Genomic DNA, 20,689 nt, shown 5'->3' with positions numbered 1-20,689 from the left:
TACAAATGAAAAACTCACCTCGCTGAGCATCTGGCACATGGATATGCATCATCAAACATTAAAATTAAATCCATTTTTAGCCTCGCTGTAATGCAAAAAGATTCAGAGTTGCTTTACCCTCCAGGAAGTAAACATTCACAGAAGGCACAAGCACGTAAATAAGCTCAGCATTTGTCTCCGAAAGCCAAAATGAATCACTACCAACTACTAAACATGAAATACATTTATTTTTGATGTTCAGCCATTTAAAAAGCCTCTTTCCTTTCGAATTGTGGTATAACAAGGTAACGCTTTTTATTCTATGCAAGCCATTAAGAAATCAATGCATTTCATCGAGGCGCTTCATTTGCAATATTTATTGTTGGTACTTTTAAATCTACCATCGCTGCATTTTCATTTCTAAAGAAGTACTGTGGTAAAATGGCTTCTCCATGCATGATCGTGTTTGTGGACAAGTCAGAGAGTGAGGGTTAATGTTGCAACCCCCATTACAAGTGCACCATACGTGAAATCGCATGTGGTCAGCAAAAAAACCCCAAAAAACATGGTGTGTGCATGCTTCTGTGGACCAAGTGAAAGGAGATGAAACGATCATCACTGCTGAGCTGTGTCTGACCTGCAGACTTGCAAAAATTTATTTATTTATTTATTGCTAATTAAGGGTAGCATGGCATGACGTACTCCTCTCAGTGCAGCGAATATCCAACACACCCTTTTATCCACGGGGTTGCACTTAAGCTGTCAGGGCTCTGCTCGTTGCATTGCCTGCACACACTGACCACCAGAAATCTAGTCAGCTGTAGGCTCTGACTCTAGCTTCCTCACGTGTCACGAAGCCAAAAGGAGGGAGCATGTTTGCTCTCCCTTCCCTCCCTGTCTGATCTTGATGTTTTCCTGTGTGCATTAATGCCAAGCATTAATTCAGCAGTCTGCATTTACTTCCATTTACATAATGATAAATTTCACATGAGCTGGCCTACTACTGCAGACTCGTGCAAGTGTTTCTTGCCTCGCAAATAAGTGTGAAGTTCCAGTGAAAGCAGGCTCTAGACAGACACAATGCCCCCCCCCCCATGCCCAGCCCTTTGCAGAAGTGCCACAGCCGAGCACCCACTATGGCAACATATACTGTAACTCTGATCTGATTATTGCGTTTGAGGATGATGCATCTGTGTGGGTTTTATCAATGATGAATCATCCCACAGACAGGAAATTCAGAATGTTATTAGCATCAACACGAACATAAATTAACAAGCAAAAAGACTGAGATTTGAGGAAAGTTAAAACCGCACTAAACGTGCGCCAACTAACTGCTAAGGTTGTTTTATGGCCTTTTATGTTTCATTGTGATATGGAAACTACTTTCAGCTGCTTGCTTACCACGAGGGTTCCCACAGCAGGAAGCGCCGCATGTTTGATTTAGCAGTTTTTAATGCCAGCTGCTGTTCCTGCAATGCAAAAGGAGATTTGAGTCATTAACCAGCAACCTTTTGCTCGCCAAGCAAATGGTTCCACTCTGATATAAAAAAGCCTGTTTTTTTACAGTGGTTAAAATGGGATTCGAAACATGTACTGCTGAAAGTATTTGTTTGATTAAAATGTTGATTTTGAATAGGTCTTCAGGGCAGAACTTAAATCATCTCCCTGTGGGACGACGCGGATGCATTTCTGTTGCTGCTCGCTGTGTAACACCTTCGTATTTCAGCCCAGAAGATGTGTTTGCACTTGCTTTTCATTCAATTATGCTAATAAATCAATAAATCATGATAATAAATAATTTAATTATGCATTCTTAAATAAATATTCACTCTTTGCCCTTTGTCTTTCTGTCTTTTGAAATTTTTGTCGGCCCATTAGTTAGATTGGTACTTAATGCTAATTTTCAGCATTGCAAAGGCGACAACTGTAGACTTAAATTTGGGTAAAGAGGGGGTGAATCTAGAGCATCTCCGTGGGGGTATTGGATATTCCTCTTTGTTGGAGCTCCACTTTTTGATTTAGGACTGATGGATTCTTACATTAACATCCTTCTCAGCACAGCTTTAAGCAGTCTGCCCCATGGTAAATGTAAAAGTCTGTTGTTATTGTGGAAGCCAGCATAGCTACAGGATACTAACACTCGTCAAAGTGTTGTGCTGAAACACCTTGGAGAATAGTCTGAAGTTACCATTGGCAGTAGATGAGTGAATTTTCTGTCTTCTGGGGCTCACATATACACGAAAAAAGTGTTGTACTGGTAGGTGTTGGCTGGCAACAGCAATTGTGATAATGCAAATGAGATGAAAGCTGTGTTTGAGGTTTGGCTCTTGTGAAGACACTTGGGAGTGAAAATCAACTGAGAAGGCAACAGTGACTGTTTCTTGATGGATTGTAGTGGAAAAGAGGACGTTCACATGACCGTCACAGGCAAATGTTGCTCTCTTTTCTGCGCTCTGTCAAAGTGACAGTGAATGATGATGCTGGGCACCATGAGTGTTATTTCACCCACATCATCAGTCTGATTTTCAAGATAATGTAAGTAGTCCACGTGAGTGTGGTTGATAGATTCTAGTGGGCTGGTGTGAGGGTTTGTTCACCGATATCCAGGCAGAGCTGTGGCCTACTTACAGTGTGTGAAAGGGAAGAACACAGTGATTACTTTTTGTTGCTTTTTTTCACAGGAAGAGCAAGAAGTAAAGTTAAACCCCAAGTCAAAGACACTTTTATTTTACGGTTTTCACAACAAGCAATTGAAGTGCAGACTTTCGGGTTTAATTCAAGGGACAGCAGAGCATCTCAAAGAACACTTTTCTACTCTATCTGATCACTCAAAGCGCAACTTGGCTCACCCATTCCTACAATGCTTCTTCTAAGTAAGTGCTTTCTGTCTAACATTCACACACATTCATACTCTGATGGACGAATCTTGCCCATGCAGACTGGAGTAGCTTGGAGTTGAACAATCAACCTTTCAATTAGCAGAAGACCTGCTCTACCTCTTGAGCTACAACCACCTATGTTGATGGTTTTAGATGCCAGGCAGTCATTGGCTGCAGGATCATCCAATAATTAAAAGCGATCTTTACAGTTAAAATGATGTTAGTTTGTCCAGTTACCTTTGAGCCTCTGAAAATAGGGCATGATGTAATTCCTAAACAGTCATTTTAGTACTTTTGACTTAAAGCTGAGAGTCTACAATTCAATCACATCTTGATTGCTGGGTTTAAAATCAGCTGTGTTGGTGAACAGAGGTAAAATTACAAATCTAAGTGTATTTCTTGTCTAGTCGACCAACATTATGCGTCAGTGAATCATCAGTAATTATATATATGTTTGTTTTGCTGATGTTTGATCCACGCATGAAAATTAACTAGAAATGCAAAAACGACCAAGCTGTTCTCTTCCCCCTACACAACACTGCTGAACCATACCAAACTTGTATAACATTCATTGACTGTGAGTGCAATATTGTCCAAGTGTTTTATTTGTCTGGGATATCTAATTTGTGAATATTGCCTCCCTTGCACATGTGGTTTTCTACCTTTTCACGTTCATTCATTCAGATTATCTCTACCACCTACAGTGTACAGTTCATTGTGTCATCTCAAAGAGCCTCCGGGCGCTTGTTTGGGAAGTTATATTTTGAAAAACTATCCAGATTTAGTTAAATGCAAATGGTCACTGCGACATGAAAGCTGATGAATAAACAAAAGAAAAAGTTAAATATCACCACAGGTGACTGCGTTTCAGCACAGGGAATTTGTGCATAATCTATGTTGTTAAATGTATAACAGGAACATTTTGGTCAAAAAGAGGTAACACATTCTCATCACTTTCATAGGATGCAAATTGATCCTGCTGTCCTGCCTAGTCATCACACCACAGGCCAATTTTGTGGCAGGAAAAACTCTGATTATTCATATTTTTTCCAAAAATAATTACTGTTAATTATTTTTTTAAACTGTCAGGTTTTAAACAATCAGTTGCTCCTATCTAAGTGTTTTAACTTTGGCTTTGTGTTTTGATTTTTATGCCATTTTATGTATTTAAACACAAATCTTCAAATTCATTTGAATAGAAACACATTTACTTTTTATGAGATATGTTGTGCTGCTTCCAAACGTCATATCGTTGCAGTACCAAACAGACTCAATAAAAAACCCTCTGGGTTGATTTTTAAGAATCAAAAGACATGTAAATAAATGAGCATTCACCTTTAATTGACACAGATTTGCAAGTGAAAAGCTTCTAATGGTTCCTGTAATGTCTTCCACATCAAATGCATTTACCATATAAGTTTGTTGTAAATTATATGCCTGAGGGGTAAGGTCAGCTTTCATTCCATTACCTAATGAAAATAATTTAAAAGCTCATGCTTGGTCCTTGAATTACAAAGTAATGTGATGGCAGACAGCATTTGACATTTGCTCTACAATAACTGAACTCTGTTAAACGTTAAATATTATTATTATTATTATTCACACATAGTACAAGAATTTAAGCAAATACTACTCATGCTGCTCTCCTAACGATGACCTTTAAGTAAGGCAGGCCCTTGGAAACCTCCCTGCCTGTTAGAAAACGATTTAAGTGATCTAATGAGAATTTATGTTTATGAAAACAGATTATATCTTCTTACGTATTTGTGTTCTTGACAGTGGATGTCAGTGCATTCTGTGTATTACAATCCAGAGGGTAACAGCGATGCTTTTCCTTAATTTACCTCATTTTGTCATGCATATACTGTGGAAAAAGTCTCAGATAAAGAGGTTGGTTTATGTGCAAGTGATCACAATCATTCAAAAATGAAACATTTTCCTGGCTCTGTAGAATCACCATCCTCGTAGAAGCAGGTCTTGCAAGTTGCCAGTCATCTTGAAATGCCTCCAGTAGTCTATTTATGGACGTTATTTTGCAGCTAACTTTAATTTTAATGATCACTGGGATATAAAACAAACAAACAAATAAATTAAAACAAATATTTTAAAAATTCTTTGAGTGGTATTATATGATATTTATCCCGAATATGGTTGTTGTGCAAGCTAAAGCCCCACCCACCTGCCATCAAACTTTTGATTTATGAGGGGCAGCCAATCAGAAAAAAGCAGGCTGCCTTCAGAGTGACTTTAAAGTGAGTGGAGCTGAAATAGCTTGTTTCAGCCGGTTGACAAACCGAGGAGCTGCACCTAGAACCAGTTTAGACTGGATTGGCTTGACTGGCTCAGACAGAGATATGCTCTATTATTTAGAAAATGACCATTTCGCTACCGAGCTGTGCGTGGTTGTTTTGTTATCAGGCAATGTTGATGCTCTGGGCATCCAAAAAGGTCGGGTGCAGTTATATGTGTGTCAGATGTGGGCTTAGCTAATTACTTGTTTATTTTTTTTATACTGTTTGCTGATAATGGCCGCCTTCAAACCTCTGAATTGTGAGATGACAAATGAATTTATTCTTCATTGAAAATAGCATTAATGACACCGTCACAATGCTTTTTTGCACAACAAATAACCCAAAACCTGAATTACCAAAGAAAAAAAACACATAAAATTCTGGGATTTCTGCTTCGGAGTGGAAATCTTTTTCTTTTTTTTTTCTTTTAGGACTTTCCAAGCTGTTCTTGTTGAACCCTAACAAACAAATAACCAAAAACAGCTGCCCTCCTCTCACACTGCCTAAGTGTGGAAAAGCCAATTATATCTGATGGTGCAGGGGCTCATTCATTCTCTCAATCTCGATAAAAAAATATTAAGCATTTTTATTAATAAATAAATAAAATGTTCATATGTACATATCAGTAACATGGTTCAGAAGGAGCTACAATATTAACACCAAAAAACAGGTGCATAATTTTCACAGAAACAGTGTAAATGATGGAACGCACAACAAAAAAAGGGAGAATTTTATTGTCTTTGTACTTTTAGTTATTAAACCATCCAATCAGTAGTGATATGCATAACAGGTGAATTCAGTGATGGCTCTTTACCTAGCTGGAAAACCGAAAGGATAGGAGAACTTTGATGATCCGTGGCTGTTGAGAATCCCTCTGCCGCCCGCCCCTCAGTCATGCTGGCTTTGTTAAAATGTTTACCAAGGCTCAGTCAGCTTCAAAATCATTCATAGTGTTCAAATCAATCATTTGTCTTCCCCCTCTTCCAAATAAACAAATCCTGTGTCATTTTTAACAATCACACAGTGTGCTTGTCAGAGAAAAATGCTCCAAACCTCTCTCCAGAAGGACACTGTGTAACATATCTTTGAGTTTAATGTCACATCCCCCACCAGTGGGACAGAAGGCAACATGGCAGCGTGAAGGCTGGTCATGCAGGAAAGGGGGAGGAAGTGAAGACCAGAGAGCTCAGGGCTACTCTGAGCGGTGATTCATGTAATATACTTGTCTTTCCAGGGTTTAAATCAGTGGTTTATATTATTTGACGAAAAGACTTTACTGATACAGTTGGAGTTAAGAATACTTAATTAACCACAATTAGGACTAGGGAAATAGATCAAATATAGTCAGTATATTTTGATTTGTTCTACATGGGATGTAGTAAATGTATTGGGAATGCTTGGTACAAACTGTCATATTTTTTTAAGCTGCCAGCATGACACAAGCTTTGCTGTTTTGCTTCTCGGGCTCTCTCCCACGATTCCTTCGCTCTCATGCACATAAAAATAAGTAGATAATAATAAGTTACCAGTGCCTCCATTTAAGTCAACTGCCTTCGTTTTTTTGAAGTAGGCTTATATTAGTGGCAAGCCTGTAGCAGAATCGTTATAGTGCACCTTTCTAAGCTTACAGTACAAAAGGTTTCACGCCCGGCAAACCTTCTTATGAGAGCAGATTTTATTACAGTTATTACAGAAACGTAATAATAGTTTGCCTCCGGGTTTTACAAATTGTTGAAAATTCAGTACATACACAAAATATGAGCAAGTTATGGCGTATTATGAAAAATGCAAAGTAATTTACATGATTATGTGCATCCCCTTGTAAGTTACGTTGATTTTCCGAGCTGCAGGGACTCCATCCTCTTTTTTTTTATATCAAGGATGCTCTGCTGTATATTCTGCATTTAAAGAGACAGGAATTGAAGCAGAGAGGTGGCTTTAGAATTTATAGATTTGGAGCAGCTGTGGGTTATTGAAATCAATAATTTCACTCAGTTATCTCCCTAAACACATAGACCGATCATTTGGAACCAGACCTTAAATTCTTAAACCAAGTGCATAATTCTTACAGAAACATTGTAAGTGATGGATTGCACATGCAGTAACAACAGGAAGGGATTGGTTTCCCCCTGGCCTGTATTTGAGGCTCAGCCTTAATTTGTTTGTTATGACCATGACCCAGATGTTATTAGAAGCACCTTAGCTACTTTCTGCAGAAGAGAGCCTCCAGTATTGCCCAGAAAGTGTGATGTCTTGCCACAGATACGGCTCTCTCTACTTTTGCTCTGTGGCAACAGCGACTTGAATTGTGTGTTTTTGTCAGACAGTGTCGTGGTCAGGGTGGCAGATGAAAAAAAAACGAGGATTTCAGCAGTGCAGAGGTGCTGCTTGAAGACGGCTTTTTAACTGGCTGCCAGTTCACGTGTTGTTTCATATTTCATACTTGCTCCGTTTTCTAACAACAGAAACACGAAAAAAAGTGGAAATCAGAACAGCTTTACTGGGAATTCAGCTTCATTAAAAAACATGCTGCTGTCTATATGTGAGTATAGACAGCAGCACATAGAACTAGGCTACATTAATCATAGCTACGTCGTCATGACATTTCTTCTTTTAAAAAATAAGATATATTAATTTAACAGCTGCTAAAAGTATCCAATTACCTAAATAATAATAATATTTTACTGGGTTGTATTTTCTTTTTATGTTTTTGCATGCAAGTTTAATATTGTAATATTGCTTGGGATGAGTTTTAAAAACAGAGAAATATTTTGCATCTTATTATGGACCATATCTCCCAGTTGAGCCACATACTTAATTGAATCTGTTCTCTTACAGTGTGCAGGTAGTTGGTGGTATGCAGTTACATAATAGTTAATCTATGTATACAACAGTGCAGTAATATCAGACTCAGCGCTTTGCACAGAAAAAAAGGGCTTCCAGCTTATTAACCTGTAATTATGCAACAACAACGAGTCATTTCTTTCCTGCCTTCATGCTGCTGTTTTCTGTTGATGGGCTCGCTTTTCTTTCTTTTTTTCCCATTTTTACCCATCCCCCTCACTTTCTCTTCTATCCTCATCTCTATTTCACTCCCTCTCTTTCTTGCTGTCTCAGTGTAATGTGATCCAGGACCGATGCTGGCAGCCCCAACTGTGGCACTGCAATCTCTGCTCTGCTCTGGTTGCTAGGCAGCCTGTCTGAGACAGAGCTCAGTGATGCACCTCTCTCTCCAGTCTGCCTCCAAAACATAAATAAATATATATATATATAAATGAGAAAGGGGATAGTGGCAGGGTTGGCAATCGGGCCACCAGCCAAAATTCTGAAGGACCCACCAAATGTTTCCATTTTTCAGATCGGCCGCTTCACATCTGCAGTGCAGCACGGTAGTACACTGTGAGCCTTCGAGGCTTCAGGAGCAGCGTACAGATATGCAGAAACCGCGAGCTCTAACCCGCAGGACGAGCAGATATCCACTGTGATGCTGCCCACGTTCTCGTGTGCTTGTGATGGAAAATTGCTGCGTGCAGATTTTGTGTCATCACGCCTAAAATGAAACCTACCATGTGTGGCTAAAACAGTGGGCTGCTGGCAGGCTGCCCAGGTGTGGGATATTGGTAGGGGAGTGAGGTTACTAGGAAGAAGCCGCATGATCGGCTACTTCAGAGCCGCTATGAGTCACGGCTCCAGTTGCTCCATGTGGCTGTGGAGGACGTTAGCTTTGCTCAACGCACAATGGAAACATTTTGAGGCCTCCGTTTGTCCAATTTGCGCTTGTGGGCGTCACACATGTTATGTGATAAACTAGATTTGCATATAGATTGTCCGCTTTTAGCTAAAAATCCCTCTTTAGTAGAAATACTGTGCTCTGCTCTTTGTACAGGTAGACTGTCTTTTACATAATAATGTGTAAGAAGATCAGAAACCAGCGAAAGGTGGCGGTAAATTCTGTTTGTGATTTACCTGTTATCGAGCTCCTTTTACATAAGACCTGGCGAGACTAATACCCTCGCCTGTATCTGTGTGTGTCTGCAGAAGTACAGGTACCAGGATGAGGAGACGCCCCCCTTGGAGCACAGTCCAGCACATCTGGCTCAAGGGAAAAGTGCAGAGATGCTTCATATGAGTGACAAAAACCTCGCCGCCATGGAGGCGATCCATGGCTACACACCACACACGCATATCTCACCTGTCAAGGTAGGATACGCACGTTCCAAAACACACTCGCTTATGTGCATTGGTAATCAATACACAACACTATTACAACAGCACAAAGCACTCAGCTGTCAACACTTAGGAACGACGCCGTTAGCCCACGGTGCCAAAATAAGCACACCCTTGCTCGAGAGCATATTGCAGAGAGCTTCACACATCATCGTTCCACAGCCAATTATATATGTACTGCAGTGCTGAATATTCAATGCAACATCAGTGAGATAACTCTGACTTCACATTTACATGACTTCATGTGAGCCACTTTGCGATCTGAGTGCATCAGAGATTTATTTTTTTCCTGCAGTGCAGCTCAAAAACCCTAATTACACACGTGCTAATTATGCTAAATGTATGTTCTGTGGAAGCGGATAATTGTATTTATAATTCATAATATTTGATGAAGACGCTTGAAAATTGCTTTTATTATTAAAGAAGATTGTTTAACACCCCCCTAAGAAAAAAACAGTATATATCACTGATTATTAGATTTCTAATTCAAACACACACAAACACGCACACTATCTATCTATTATAGGTTTTCTTAAGATGTCATGTTGTCTTTTTTGGAATCATGGTCAACTTAAGTATGGTAATGGGAATGTAATACATTTATGGGGAATAGATACGGCCCCTGGCACCTTAAATGGTCAGATCAATTTTGCACTTACATGAATTTGCACAGCTTCAAAATCAATGTGCAGGATGCATTTAAGAGTTTTAAGGTAGTAATGCGAACACTTGAGACATTAAAGAATGCATTCAGATATAGGTTTGGTTTAATAAATGATACCGTGTGACAGCAGCAAAAAAAAAATCCAACAAATTGAAATAAAATCTCTCATTCTGAGTTTGGTGGCAGCAGATAGCTTGACTGGCGGATGGAGTTGCAGGTACAGAATCAAATGTATAGAATAAGGAAATGCTTACGATTCTTTTTTGCAATACAGTATTTAATGTCTTTGAGAGCTTCATGACAAAGAAGGGGGCAATGAAACCAACAGCACAGGAGATGCCGGTCACACAGTCAAACGATACAGCTGACATCAGTAGGAATATGAGCGCTTTGCTAGGAGTGCATTAGCAAATACCTAGTGTAGCTACAAATGTAAAGGTGTAGGCTATAATGGCCACTTAATAATGATCTGTCTCCTATGCCCACATGCGTTATTTAACAGCATCCCTTGCTATTAAAACTTAAGAGTGCCTGCATTTATTTAGTTTGATGGGGGTTCTTTGAGGAGGGAGGGGTTATCAGTCTCTCACCAGGGAATACAATGGAGAGGCTGAGTTATTGTTGTCTGCTGCTGTTTAAAATATACAGCTGTATGTTCAGCATGAGCTCTGGTGGCCATGGAGATTTCTCCTTGAGGATGCTGTGAGGAGGGTGCTCTGTATGGGAACACTGCCAAATTAAAAACCACCGCAGTAGCTTTGGAGAGTTAGGTCAAGTCGTACAAGACACTAGAAAAAGTTCCTTACTCGGTACAATGCACAAAAACTTGTCCAGATAGAGATTTTAAATGGGTATAAGACTGTATACTGCAGGAATAACACAGGGTAATAACATCTAGGAGTAGTGAAGAAGGTGTGAAAACCCATGTTTGTTATTTTAGCTCTCATCATCTTGGTATTGTTCTTTTAACCGGACATGAACATATTTAGACTAGAGGGAAGAGCAGGGGAGTTAAGAGCTAAGCTTGGGTAGATATTTGCTTCCATAATTTGTTACAATAGGAAACTTGTGACTTTGGTACAGGCTTAACAACAACATATCAAAGCAGCACTACCTTAATTATGCCTAAATTTAAGCCTTTGTGTGATTTTAAGGAGTAAATTATATAAAAATCAATTGCCTGTACAACTATAATGAGGTAGAAAATAATGAGAGCAAACCGTTTTATGCCAAGATGTAATCATGTATATGTCGGCCTAAATTTGGGTATTTTAACATGAGAGTCTATTAGGGATCAGCTCTCTTTTGAAGCCAACCTCAAGTGGCCACAAGAGGAACTACAGTTCTAGATTTCATTTTGGCTTTTGAGGTTGCTCGTTGATGGGCACAAACAAGAAAGTGGTTGTAATATATAATATACATATATTTTGGTTGTGGTAACTTTGTCTATAAGTCTGTGACTCTTACTCTAAAGTTCGGGTGTCACAATGCGCAGCTTTGGAAAACCTAAAGAACTTAACTTTTAATTACATTTTACAGCTTTCAACACCATTACCATTTATACTAGACCGATTATTCTGATTATCATTATTATTATTATTATGATTATTATTATTATTAAATATATTAAATTCAGTCTGGACAATGAACTACCATAGCTTTTGTAATTTTAGACATTTATCACGTAGTTTGTGTCCGACGATGTAACATGACTTTGACGTCCCTGCTTTTGAGGCTTTACCCGTGAGGTTGTTCAAGACTGACAACAAAAAGATGACATGTTTTTCTCTGTTAAACCATTTTTTGTAGATGTTTAAGGGGGTGATGTGTTGTGACAGTTAAAATATATATTTAAAAACAAGATGACGTGTAAACGTGTCGCATTATTAGCTTTTACAAAGGACAGACAAGCTCTCTTTTTTTTGTTACTTTGAATCCCTGTGCTCCCAGTTGAGTTTGCTATCCAGCACATGCCAAGGGATCAGTAATTATTCATAGTTGATGGGTGCACCATTTATTATGGTAATGTGGCAGGAGAGTTACTCCATTCTCTAAAAACCCACCAGTATGAGGTTTATTAAGTCAAATAAAAAATGTAATGCGTGCCCTCCAGTGGTTCAGGTCCATTACATGACTCATTCAGTCAGTCCTTTGAGGCTTGTGGTATTTTTTTCAGTATATATGAGTTATCATACAGGAAATATTATTTATGATCTAATAATGATAACGTCTGTGAGGTTTTTTTTAATATATGTTTCAAACTGGCAAATTGCCCGATTTACTTATTGTATCCCATTACACTGAAGAGTATTTTATATGAATATCAGTAGGTCCCTCTTTTATCGTGAGCATGGAGACTGGCCACTGTATTAGGTACACCATGCATGACTCCTTCTGCTTTCAGAACTGCCTTAATTCTTCACGTCATAGATTCAATCTGGAAACATTCATCAGAGATTTTCGACCCATATTGACATCATACTGGCATCATGACATTGCAGCATATTTGTCAGCTGCGCATCCACAATGCAGTTTCCTGTTCCAACGCATCCTAAAGGTGCTTTACAGGATTGTGATCTGATGAAGGTGGAGGCCATTTGAGTAAAGTCACTTTCATGTCCCCCCACCCAGCAGTGTGAACCATTATTCAAGGCAGGATGGATCCCTGCTTTTCATTGCAATTCTCGATCCTGTCAAAGTGTCCACATGTACAGAGTTGCTGCCACATCATTGGCTAATATTTGCATATAAGCTATTAGGTATTAGATACTGGCATTAATGAGCAGCTGAAGAGGTCTCCACTAATAAAATGGCACTTAGTATATAACTTTTTCTGTGAACTGTTTCATTAGATGTGCACTTTCATTAGAAAACTAATTGTGTTGAGGCTGGCATGCAGAAACAGTGTGGAGAATCAGGAAATTGGCATCAGAAATATGAAATAATTTCTGCTTTTCTTCTGTTATTTGTATTTCTCCTCAAACAGTGACTGACTCTGCTACACTGTATCATCCTTACGAGTCTTGACTCTTTATTATTTTGACTGCTAAAGCATTTTATTGGTGGACTTCAGTTTGTGCAGCATACCATGACTTTGTACTCTTAATTGGCTTCATAAAATTTATAAAGCATGCTTCTAATGCACATGTAAGCCCTTATCTAATTATTTTCCAGAAATGTAAATGTATTGATTTTCAAGGGGAAATTTATAAAATTGCATAGAATTACATATTAATTCAAATTAATAACACTGAATTTTTAATTTACTTTGGTGTGTAGATAGGTGTTATAATTGTTTAAATAAAATTCCTGCTTGGTTTTTGTGTTTTGTCTGACACCATTAGACCACATGTATCTTAAATTAATAGTAGTTTGACATTATAGTACAAATGTAATCAGTTTTTAATTGCCTTTAATTGCCTATAACTTAATTTGTTAGCTAGCATAAGTTTAAAATATACTTACTTATTTAACATTATCTACCTTTTTGCCTGTAATGTGAGGAGAGTAGTTGTACATAATACTTCTAAACTGCCAAGCACAGAGACCTACAGGGCTGCTGAAGCTTTAATTTAGAGTGCTGTGATATTTTTTCTGTTACGTGTTTAGATTTTGATTCTTGTTGAAATGTAATGTCGTTTCCAGTGTGTGTGGGCAAGAGAAGTGTAAAGTCAACAGGCCACCACTATTGCAACTCCTGTAGTGATTAATGGCCAGTCACTGGTCCTCTTTAAGGTTGTTTTTCAAATGTTAATAAAAGCAATATTGCTGTTTAAGTGCAGTGTGTAGTCTATGGCACACGGAGATGCAGGAAAAAGTGAAATCTGTCTTCAACATGTAATGTAACCACTGTTAAATTTCATTCGTTTTCTGTCTTTCTAAATAAAATATTTTCTTCTATAACATTTTTTAAATTAATTTTCAGAATTTATTGAATTGAATTTATTGAATTTATTCATAAAATCCTATTATAATACAAGAAATTGTTTGCCCATCCTACACAATCAGGAGTTGAGCAAAAAAAAACAAAAAAACATGGCATATTTTAAAGGCCCTGAAGATTCTTATCTATATCAGATATGTCATCACGTTACCTAGCAACTACCTAGCAACAAGCTAAAATGACCCATTTTTAGTATTTATGCACAAATGTATTTAATTTATGAAATCATTACAGCATCAATACATTTTCAATTCATAACAGCAACAGCAACATCTGCTTTAGTTCCTCAAAACTTAAATTCTCGGTACATTATTTTGTTGTCACGCTGCCTAGTAACCACCTAACAACAGACTAAAATCACAAACAATACTTGGGTTTGGGCATGGCCTCCTTTAATTTTTAATATTTCTACAACATCAGTGTGTGTTTTTATCTCCCCAAAGAACCTAAATAATTTTTTTAAACCTAAATAAATATGTTGCAAAATATGATGCACTTTAAATGTTATATATGCAAAATAATATATAATTATATATATAAAAAAGAATATGTCAGAACGTTCAATAAACTTTTTTTTTCATTCAATTCTCTGTCAATTATGTCATGGTTTAGGCTTTAAAAAGTATGACACAGTCACTATAACCAAGCTGGAACTGTACTGCTCACCACTTTTAAGTGAAAGTTGCATCATTTTTGAGGCAATGAGTTTTTAGAATTCTAAAACCAATTTAGCAAATATTAAAGTGCAGGCTGTGAAAGCATTTCCTTGATATCATCCCTCAATGTGATATTAAGTACAGTGGGTAATACTTGGTGTAAAATACAAGGGTTTTGCAATATAAACTAAAACCATAATGAGGTTTTGCATTGTGAGTGTCCCATGTCTCTAAAAGTCTCCTAAAATAGATTTTCTACAGTCTCCCCATTTTGCCCAAAGACATTTCTGGTGCTCAGTATGTTCACTGCATCAAAACTTGTGTGACACAGAGAGCAGTTTATAAACCACTAAATTGCATTAGCAGCAATAACACTGTTATTAAGACACCTACACTGCAGTGAAATTCTGTCTTGAGGATATTTTTCCTAACATTTGAAAGAGAGCATGTTGATGTTGTTTGCAGTGGTGCTTTTTTGAATCAGGATTGGCCCTATTTCTATTTTTGGAATACCGCTATTATTTATGAAGTTTTGTGTTTCTCTTCAGGGAGAGCTGAATGCATGATGAAGTACAAAGGTCTGCCTTAACTTAGTTCAAAGTGAATTGTTCACATCACGCTCTGGGAGCTTTGCGTGTGCATCCTTGAATAGCTATAAAAACAAATACAAGAACGTAACTCCGTCCTAGGCTGGCTGGATGCATGAACATGTGGCGACCCTTATGTTTGTCCCACTCAGAGTTAGACGAGTAAAAATCATATTGTGATCAGATTTCTGCGATATTATGAGTCACATGCAAATATTAATACAGGCCTGATAAAGATATTTAATAATTATTACATATGGCTTACAGGTAATTGATTTTTTGTTGTTAATTGTGATTTTGATGAAGATTTAAAGACAATAATGGTCAATTTCAGGATAACTATGATGATGATGATGCATGATGTTTATCTGCACTGTGTTGCTCCATTTGCTTGTACTGTGTCCTCACACAGTACCCCCGAGGGCTCTTGTGAACTGGTTTGTTACTTTTTGAACAACACTGGAAACCCTGGCCTTCATCAATTGGAGATAAAGTATCTGAATTTCAGGAGCGGGACTACGCCTCCAAACACGCTCCTCCCGGTTCTCATCTATATATGTTCCCCCAGTTATACAAGCTGTTCATTCTCGTTTACAGAGAGGATGTGGGTCCAGCGAGTGAATAACATTGCCCAAGTTTTACTTTCCCATCTTTAAAAACCTTCTCCACACTACCTAACCCCTCCTGCAGCCATCTCACATGCTTGAGACTGCGTGGCAGCAGAAACATTGACTCATTGCATTTTTTCATACTCTTCAGCTTTGATATGACTCCTGATTTGCCATTTAGCAAGCCAAAATATTTCCAGTGAAGCACTGAATAGAAAGCAGTGTCTATATTAAGAAAGACAGGTAGTGTCTGTTAATAACAGGAGGAATCGGCATGAATCAACTGAATGAAGTGCTGTGCTGGATCAGCAAATGCAGCTGTCCTAACATTCATACTTTAATTACATGCTTTGTTGTAATATAAAACTTTTCCAGTGGGAGGAAACGGGTCTCCTGACATGTGAAAATGCTGCAGTGTTGCTGTTTGTAAAATTCATGGGCACATGGTGGATTGTTTAAAACTTCAGCTGTGCAGAGTAATCAATTCTGCTTTAACAAGCACTGACAATCCCACTGTTTCTTAATGGTTGTATGTACCTGAGTGTTTTTTACTCTCTCATATATAAGCTATCAGTGAGTAGTAGAGACAGTCCATCTGTGTCACTGTGTATTCTGCTTAGTTTGATTGTTTGATTGCTGTTCTGCATTAATCCATCTTCAGGGCTGGTGCTTGTATAAATGATCAGTATACAATTTTTAATCAATGTTTCTCGATGTGCTGTCTGTGTGGTACACTGTTTTTAAGATTTTGCATATAACAAGTATTTTACTTTCAACACTGTAGTACAGTATGTTACAGTGTGGGCCCTTTAACTGTCGCATTCAAGGCCTGCTTTCAGGATTTCTTAGAAATATGCAAAATCAATCGCCACAAGAGAAAAGACTGAGCGGTACCCGCTGTTCTTCCCTGTGCCGATGTACAAGGCCTGCACAATTACCCTCTCCTTCTGTTGTTTTGCAGCCTGTGTTGATGTCTACGGGACACACTCCAATGTACACCTCCGCTGTTTCCACACTGGTAAGAGCACAGCAATCCGTGCTGGTCCATCAACGTGAAAGTTACCAGTATCATCATCAGTCATCATAATCAGTGTGATTTTTATCTTTGTTCCGTGTCTTTGGCTGGCTGTCTGATTGCAGAGAGACAGCTGCCCATTCATCGCCATTTTATCTGTACTGCCAGAGTATGAGGTCATCTGTTTCTGATCATATCAGCGGCTTCATGCTCACTGTCATTCAAATCTCCTTTGTCTAACAGATTTGTTCTGCTCGTACTCAGTGGCTATTTTTGGGACTAAAATCACAGAAATCACTAAAATAGTTTTTCAAATGTTGAAAATTCAATCACACCACAAGACTCAGATCTGTCGTTACGTGCATGTTTCAGTTCCTATGTTCTAATTAAACAACACATAATCTACCATAGCATTTTTGTGCATGTAGAAGTTCATATTTCCCAACAATCCTAAAACATGTAACACAATGAGAAAACTATCTTTGTGGTCAAGACACATATGTAAAGTCCTGATGTATGTCGCTGCTAAACCTTTAGTGCTACATTGCTAAACCTTTGTGGCATGGATATGGACAGACAGAGACAAGCAGAGATTTGCAAGGGGAGACTGAAACCTGTAGGTGTCAGTGTTAGACCGTGCACACTCAACTTTCATAACCTTGAAAAGCTGGCTGTCCTGCTTCCTCTATAAAGCATTTTTGTGAGGTTTGAGAGAGGTTGCATTTGCATCTTGCTCAATGTGTTGTTCGCAGTTGCAAGGCGAAACGTGCTTATAGTGGTCCAGAAATGTATCTATCACCACTGAGAAGTTTGTTCCTTCCTAACCTTTTATTAGGATACTCAATTTAATTACATTTTATTTATGTAGCACAAAAATCATAACAGCAGTCGCCTCGTGGTGCTTTAGACTGTAAGGTAACCAAGAGAAAAGCCCAACAATCGAAGAGCCCCTTTGACCCCTTTTAAGTAAGTGGTTTGGGAAAGGTGGGAAGGAAAAACTTCCTTCGAATAGGAAGAAACATATGGCCGAAACAGGGTCAGAGGCTGCCATCTGGCCAATTTGGGGTGAGGGGAGGAAGACAGAACAAAAGACACACAATATTATATTGTGTTTTTATTAGTCGAAAATCTGAACATTAGAAATGAGCTGCTACATAATTACTTTAAAAGCAAAAAGACAGGATCATTGAAATAAGTGGAGTTTGGCTTTCAGTCTCTCCGTGTCTCTCGAACAAGTAGTTACTCTTGTAAACTATACGTCATTCTTTGTCTTTGTGGGCCTGCCCTGACTTTGAACACAACGCAATTAATAACACATGCTTAGAATTAAACTGTTTAACATATGGGAGACCACGCAGCCTCCAGCATGAAGTCATCAGTAAGAAAAATGTGTTTGTATGCGTTCCTTCAAACATGCACAGAACGACTGCATTCTGTTGATGCATGCACTCAATTTTCCCCACCGGTCGGGTTAAGTGTGTCCTGTCTTCAAGATGCATTGCGGCAATGCCTTTGTGTGTGGACGTGTTTGCAGCCGATGTAATGCCCGTGTGGTTGTCATTGATGTGTAGGTGGTATCGTCAGTCTGTGTCTTTATTGCTCTAATGGTGTGGGGTTTGCCAGTACCACTCCAGGGCCCATTGATTTATGGGTAGGATTGTCTCTGGAAGCACTGCAATGGTTTGGCAAGTAATAGAAGGTCTTTGGGTTATGTACATGATTTAGCAAAGAGGTGCTTTAGCTTCAAATGACATCCATTTTTTTAAACTTATCTGGTAATGTAATTAGAAATCTTTTTTTTCTTCACACTGCGCAGAACTTTTGATATCGATCTGAGCTCATGCTGATGAATCTTCCCGCCTTTTACTCGATGTGACTCTTCGAGCCTGCATAAACATAGAAACTGATGTGTTGACTGCTCTGCTTTTATTTATCTGCTGTTGGTTTACTTAAAGTTCACGGTCTAACAGCAAATGAAAGCTTTTTTGTGTCACATTGTATCCAGTCTGTAACACGTGGAGATTTCTTTAGAAAGTGAATTCACTCTTTGTTTTCTTATTACAAGTTTATATGAAAATAATGCTTTAAAGGGTTAGGGTCATCTGATTCGATATATTCTGAATGTACTGCCCTGAAAGCACTGTTTTTGTTCTCTTTCTCTTTATATAATTCTCCTTAAAGACAGAGATCTGTCTAAAAATGAAAAAACAAAACAAAAAAGGCTTTTTTAATAATGTATGAGGTACTTTTATTGTGACAGTTTTGAATTGTTGAGATAAAAACTCTACACAATGCTTATCTTTGCCATTAATCCTTCACCTGACAAGCTGAAAGTGAGAAGCAGAAGGCTGTAAGTGCTTACTGAAGACTCCCACCAACCCATTTGTTATACTCCTTCAGTTCTAATGAAAAAGGATGCATATCACTTTTCTTGTCTCCAACCACAGACGCAGTACGCAGCCCAAATCAGACAAATCCTTCTTCAGACAAAGCAGTTAAACCCTCTGACACGTGTCTGACACTTTGCACAAAAAAAAGACAGTTTGTTTTTAACGCAAGGATCAGTTACACGTTTCTGTAGAGATTCCCCAAGAGCTCTCCATTATACCTTCCCCCTTTCTCTTCTCCATTCTTGTCTGGTCAGTATCTGGTTTCCATCTTCATTTTCCCATCCTCCCTATTTTTCTTTAATAAATGTTTAAATACGTCCCTGCAGCTTCAGTGTAATTACTGAGCAGCCGCAGCCCAGGTCCTTTGGGAAGCAGAGGGGAGAGAGAAAGAGGGGGAGAAAAAATGCTGAAAGAGGATGAGAGAGCTGTTCGTGCTGAATGGCGGAGTAAAGGATAGAGAGGGCCTTGCAGAAGGGCGAAAATATTAGATAGGTAAATGGAGGGATTTTATTTCACAGAATGAGAACGTTTGCTGACAGCTTGTCCTTCAGCATGTCCTTGCTTAAGTCTGTTCAGTGTGCGTGCATGCATTTGTGCATATATATTCCACGCCTGCCAATCCATCTGTCTTTCTGAAAGAGAGAGCTTGCACAAGCTTGGAAAAAGGATCATTTAAGCCTTTTTTTCTGTACATGGTGGTGTGCTTTCATAGTAACCTCACGTCCTGTTTAATTATTCAAGGTAAAAATGGCAAACAAACCCCTCCTCTTTTCTTCAACTCCATATTCGGTCAAGAGTATTGCTGTCAATAGTGATGACAGGTCCTTCAATAAGGTTCTTAGAGATGTCTTGAGAGAATATTATTATATTCAATGTTATTTTCAACACAATTATATTCATCATAACAAAACAAAAATGCATTTGCAGGCAGCTACGTTGTTGATAAGTTTATGTAAAATGATGTTTTATACTGATCGCCCAACTTGAAAATAATTTGTGTTTGCAGTAAAGCTGCAAAAAACAATATTCACAGTGAGCGGACGTCACACGAGGGCATCGGCATCTTAAACCAAGATAAACAAATGTTAAACCAGCCACTCTCTGTTGCTGTTTTTGCTGTTTTTGAATGAAGCAGCGCTAACATGGTGAAGCAGAAAGCCGAAGAGAGCAGAAGAGACACAAATATTGAGCTGAAATTAAATAAATTTAATGAAATTAAAAGGAGGATTTGTTCATTATGTGCAAACGCTGCCCTGCAATTACTCCAGCTTCTCCTCACGTCGCAAATAAAAATCTCCTTTGAAGGGCCCTAATTTATGGACATATACAGACTTTCAAAAACAGCTCAGGTCTGGCAAAAACGTCACATGGCAAGCTTCATTTTTTTCCAACCAAGCTGTCACTACTGTGTTCAGGCTTCATTCTTTTTACTAGAACTGGTACAGTACTC

General features: G+C 38.5%; 1 protein-coding gene across 4 annotated transcripts in view; it reads left to right on the top strand.

Moving 5' to 3' along the window:
- The window catches only part of dlg4a (discs, large homolog 4a (Drosophila)), a 63,383-nt gene that overhangs the window by 23,616 nt on the left and 19,078 nt on the right, over positions 1-20,689 (top strand). For 3 of the 4 annotated variants that reach the window (XM_026181401.2, XM_026181400.2, XM_026181398.2), the window contains exons 2-3: positions 9,188-9,349; positions 16,796-16,852. In XM_026181401.2, coding sequence (XP_026037186.1) covers positions 9,188-9,349; positions 16,796-16,852 — 219 coding nt within the window. The remainder of the gene's footprint in view (positions 1-9,187; positions 9,350-16,795; positions 16,853-20,689) is intronic. The other variant, XM_026181399.2, reaches the window with a different exon arrangement.

Source organism: Astatotilapia calliptera, chromosome 10, assembly GCF_964374335.1.
Source record: "Astatotilapia calliptera chromosome 10, fAstCal68.1, whole genome shotgun sequence".
Lineage (NCBI taxonomy): Eukaryota > Metazoa > Chordata > Actinopteri > Cichliformes > Cichlidae > Astatotilapia > Astatotilapia calliptera.
Note: the sequence above shows the minus strand (reverse complement) of the source record. Positions and strands in the feature narration are given on the sequence as shown.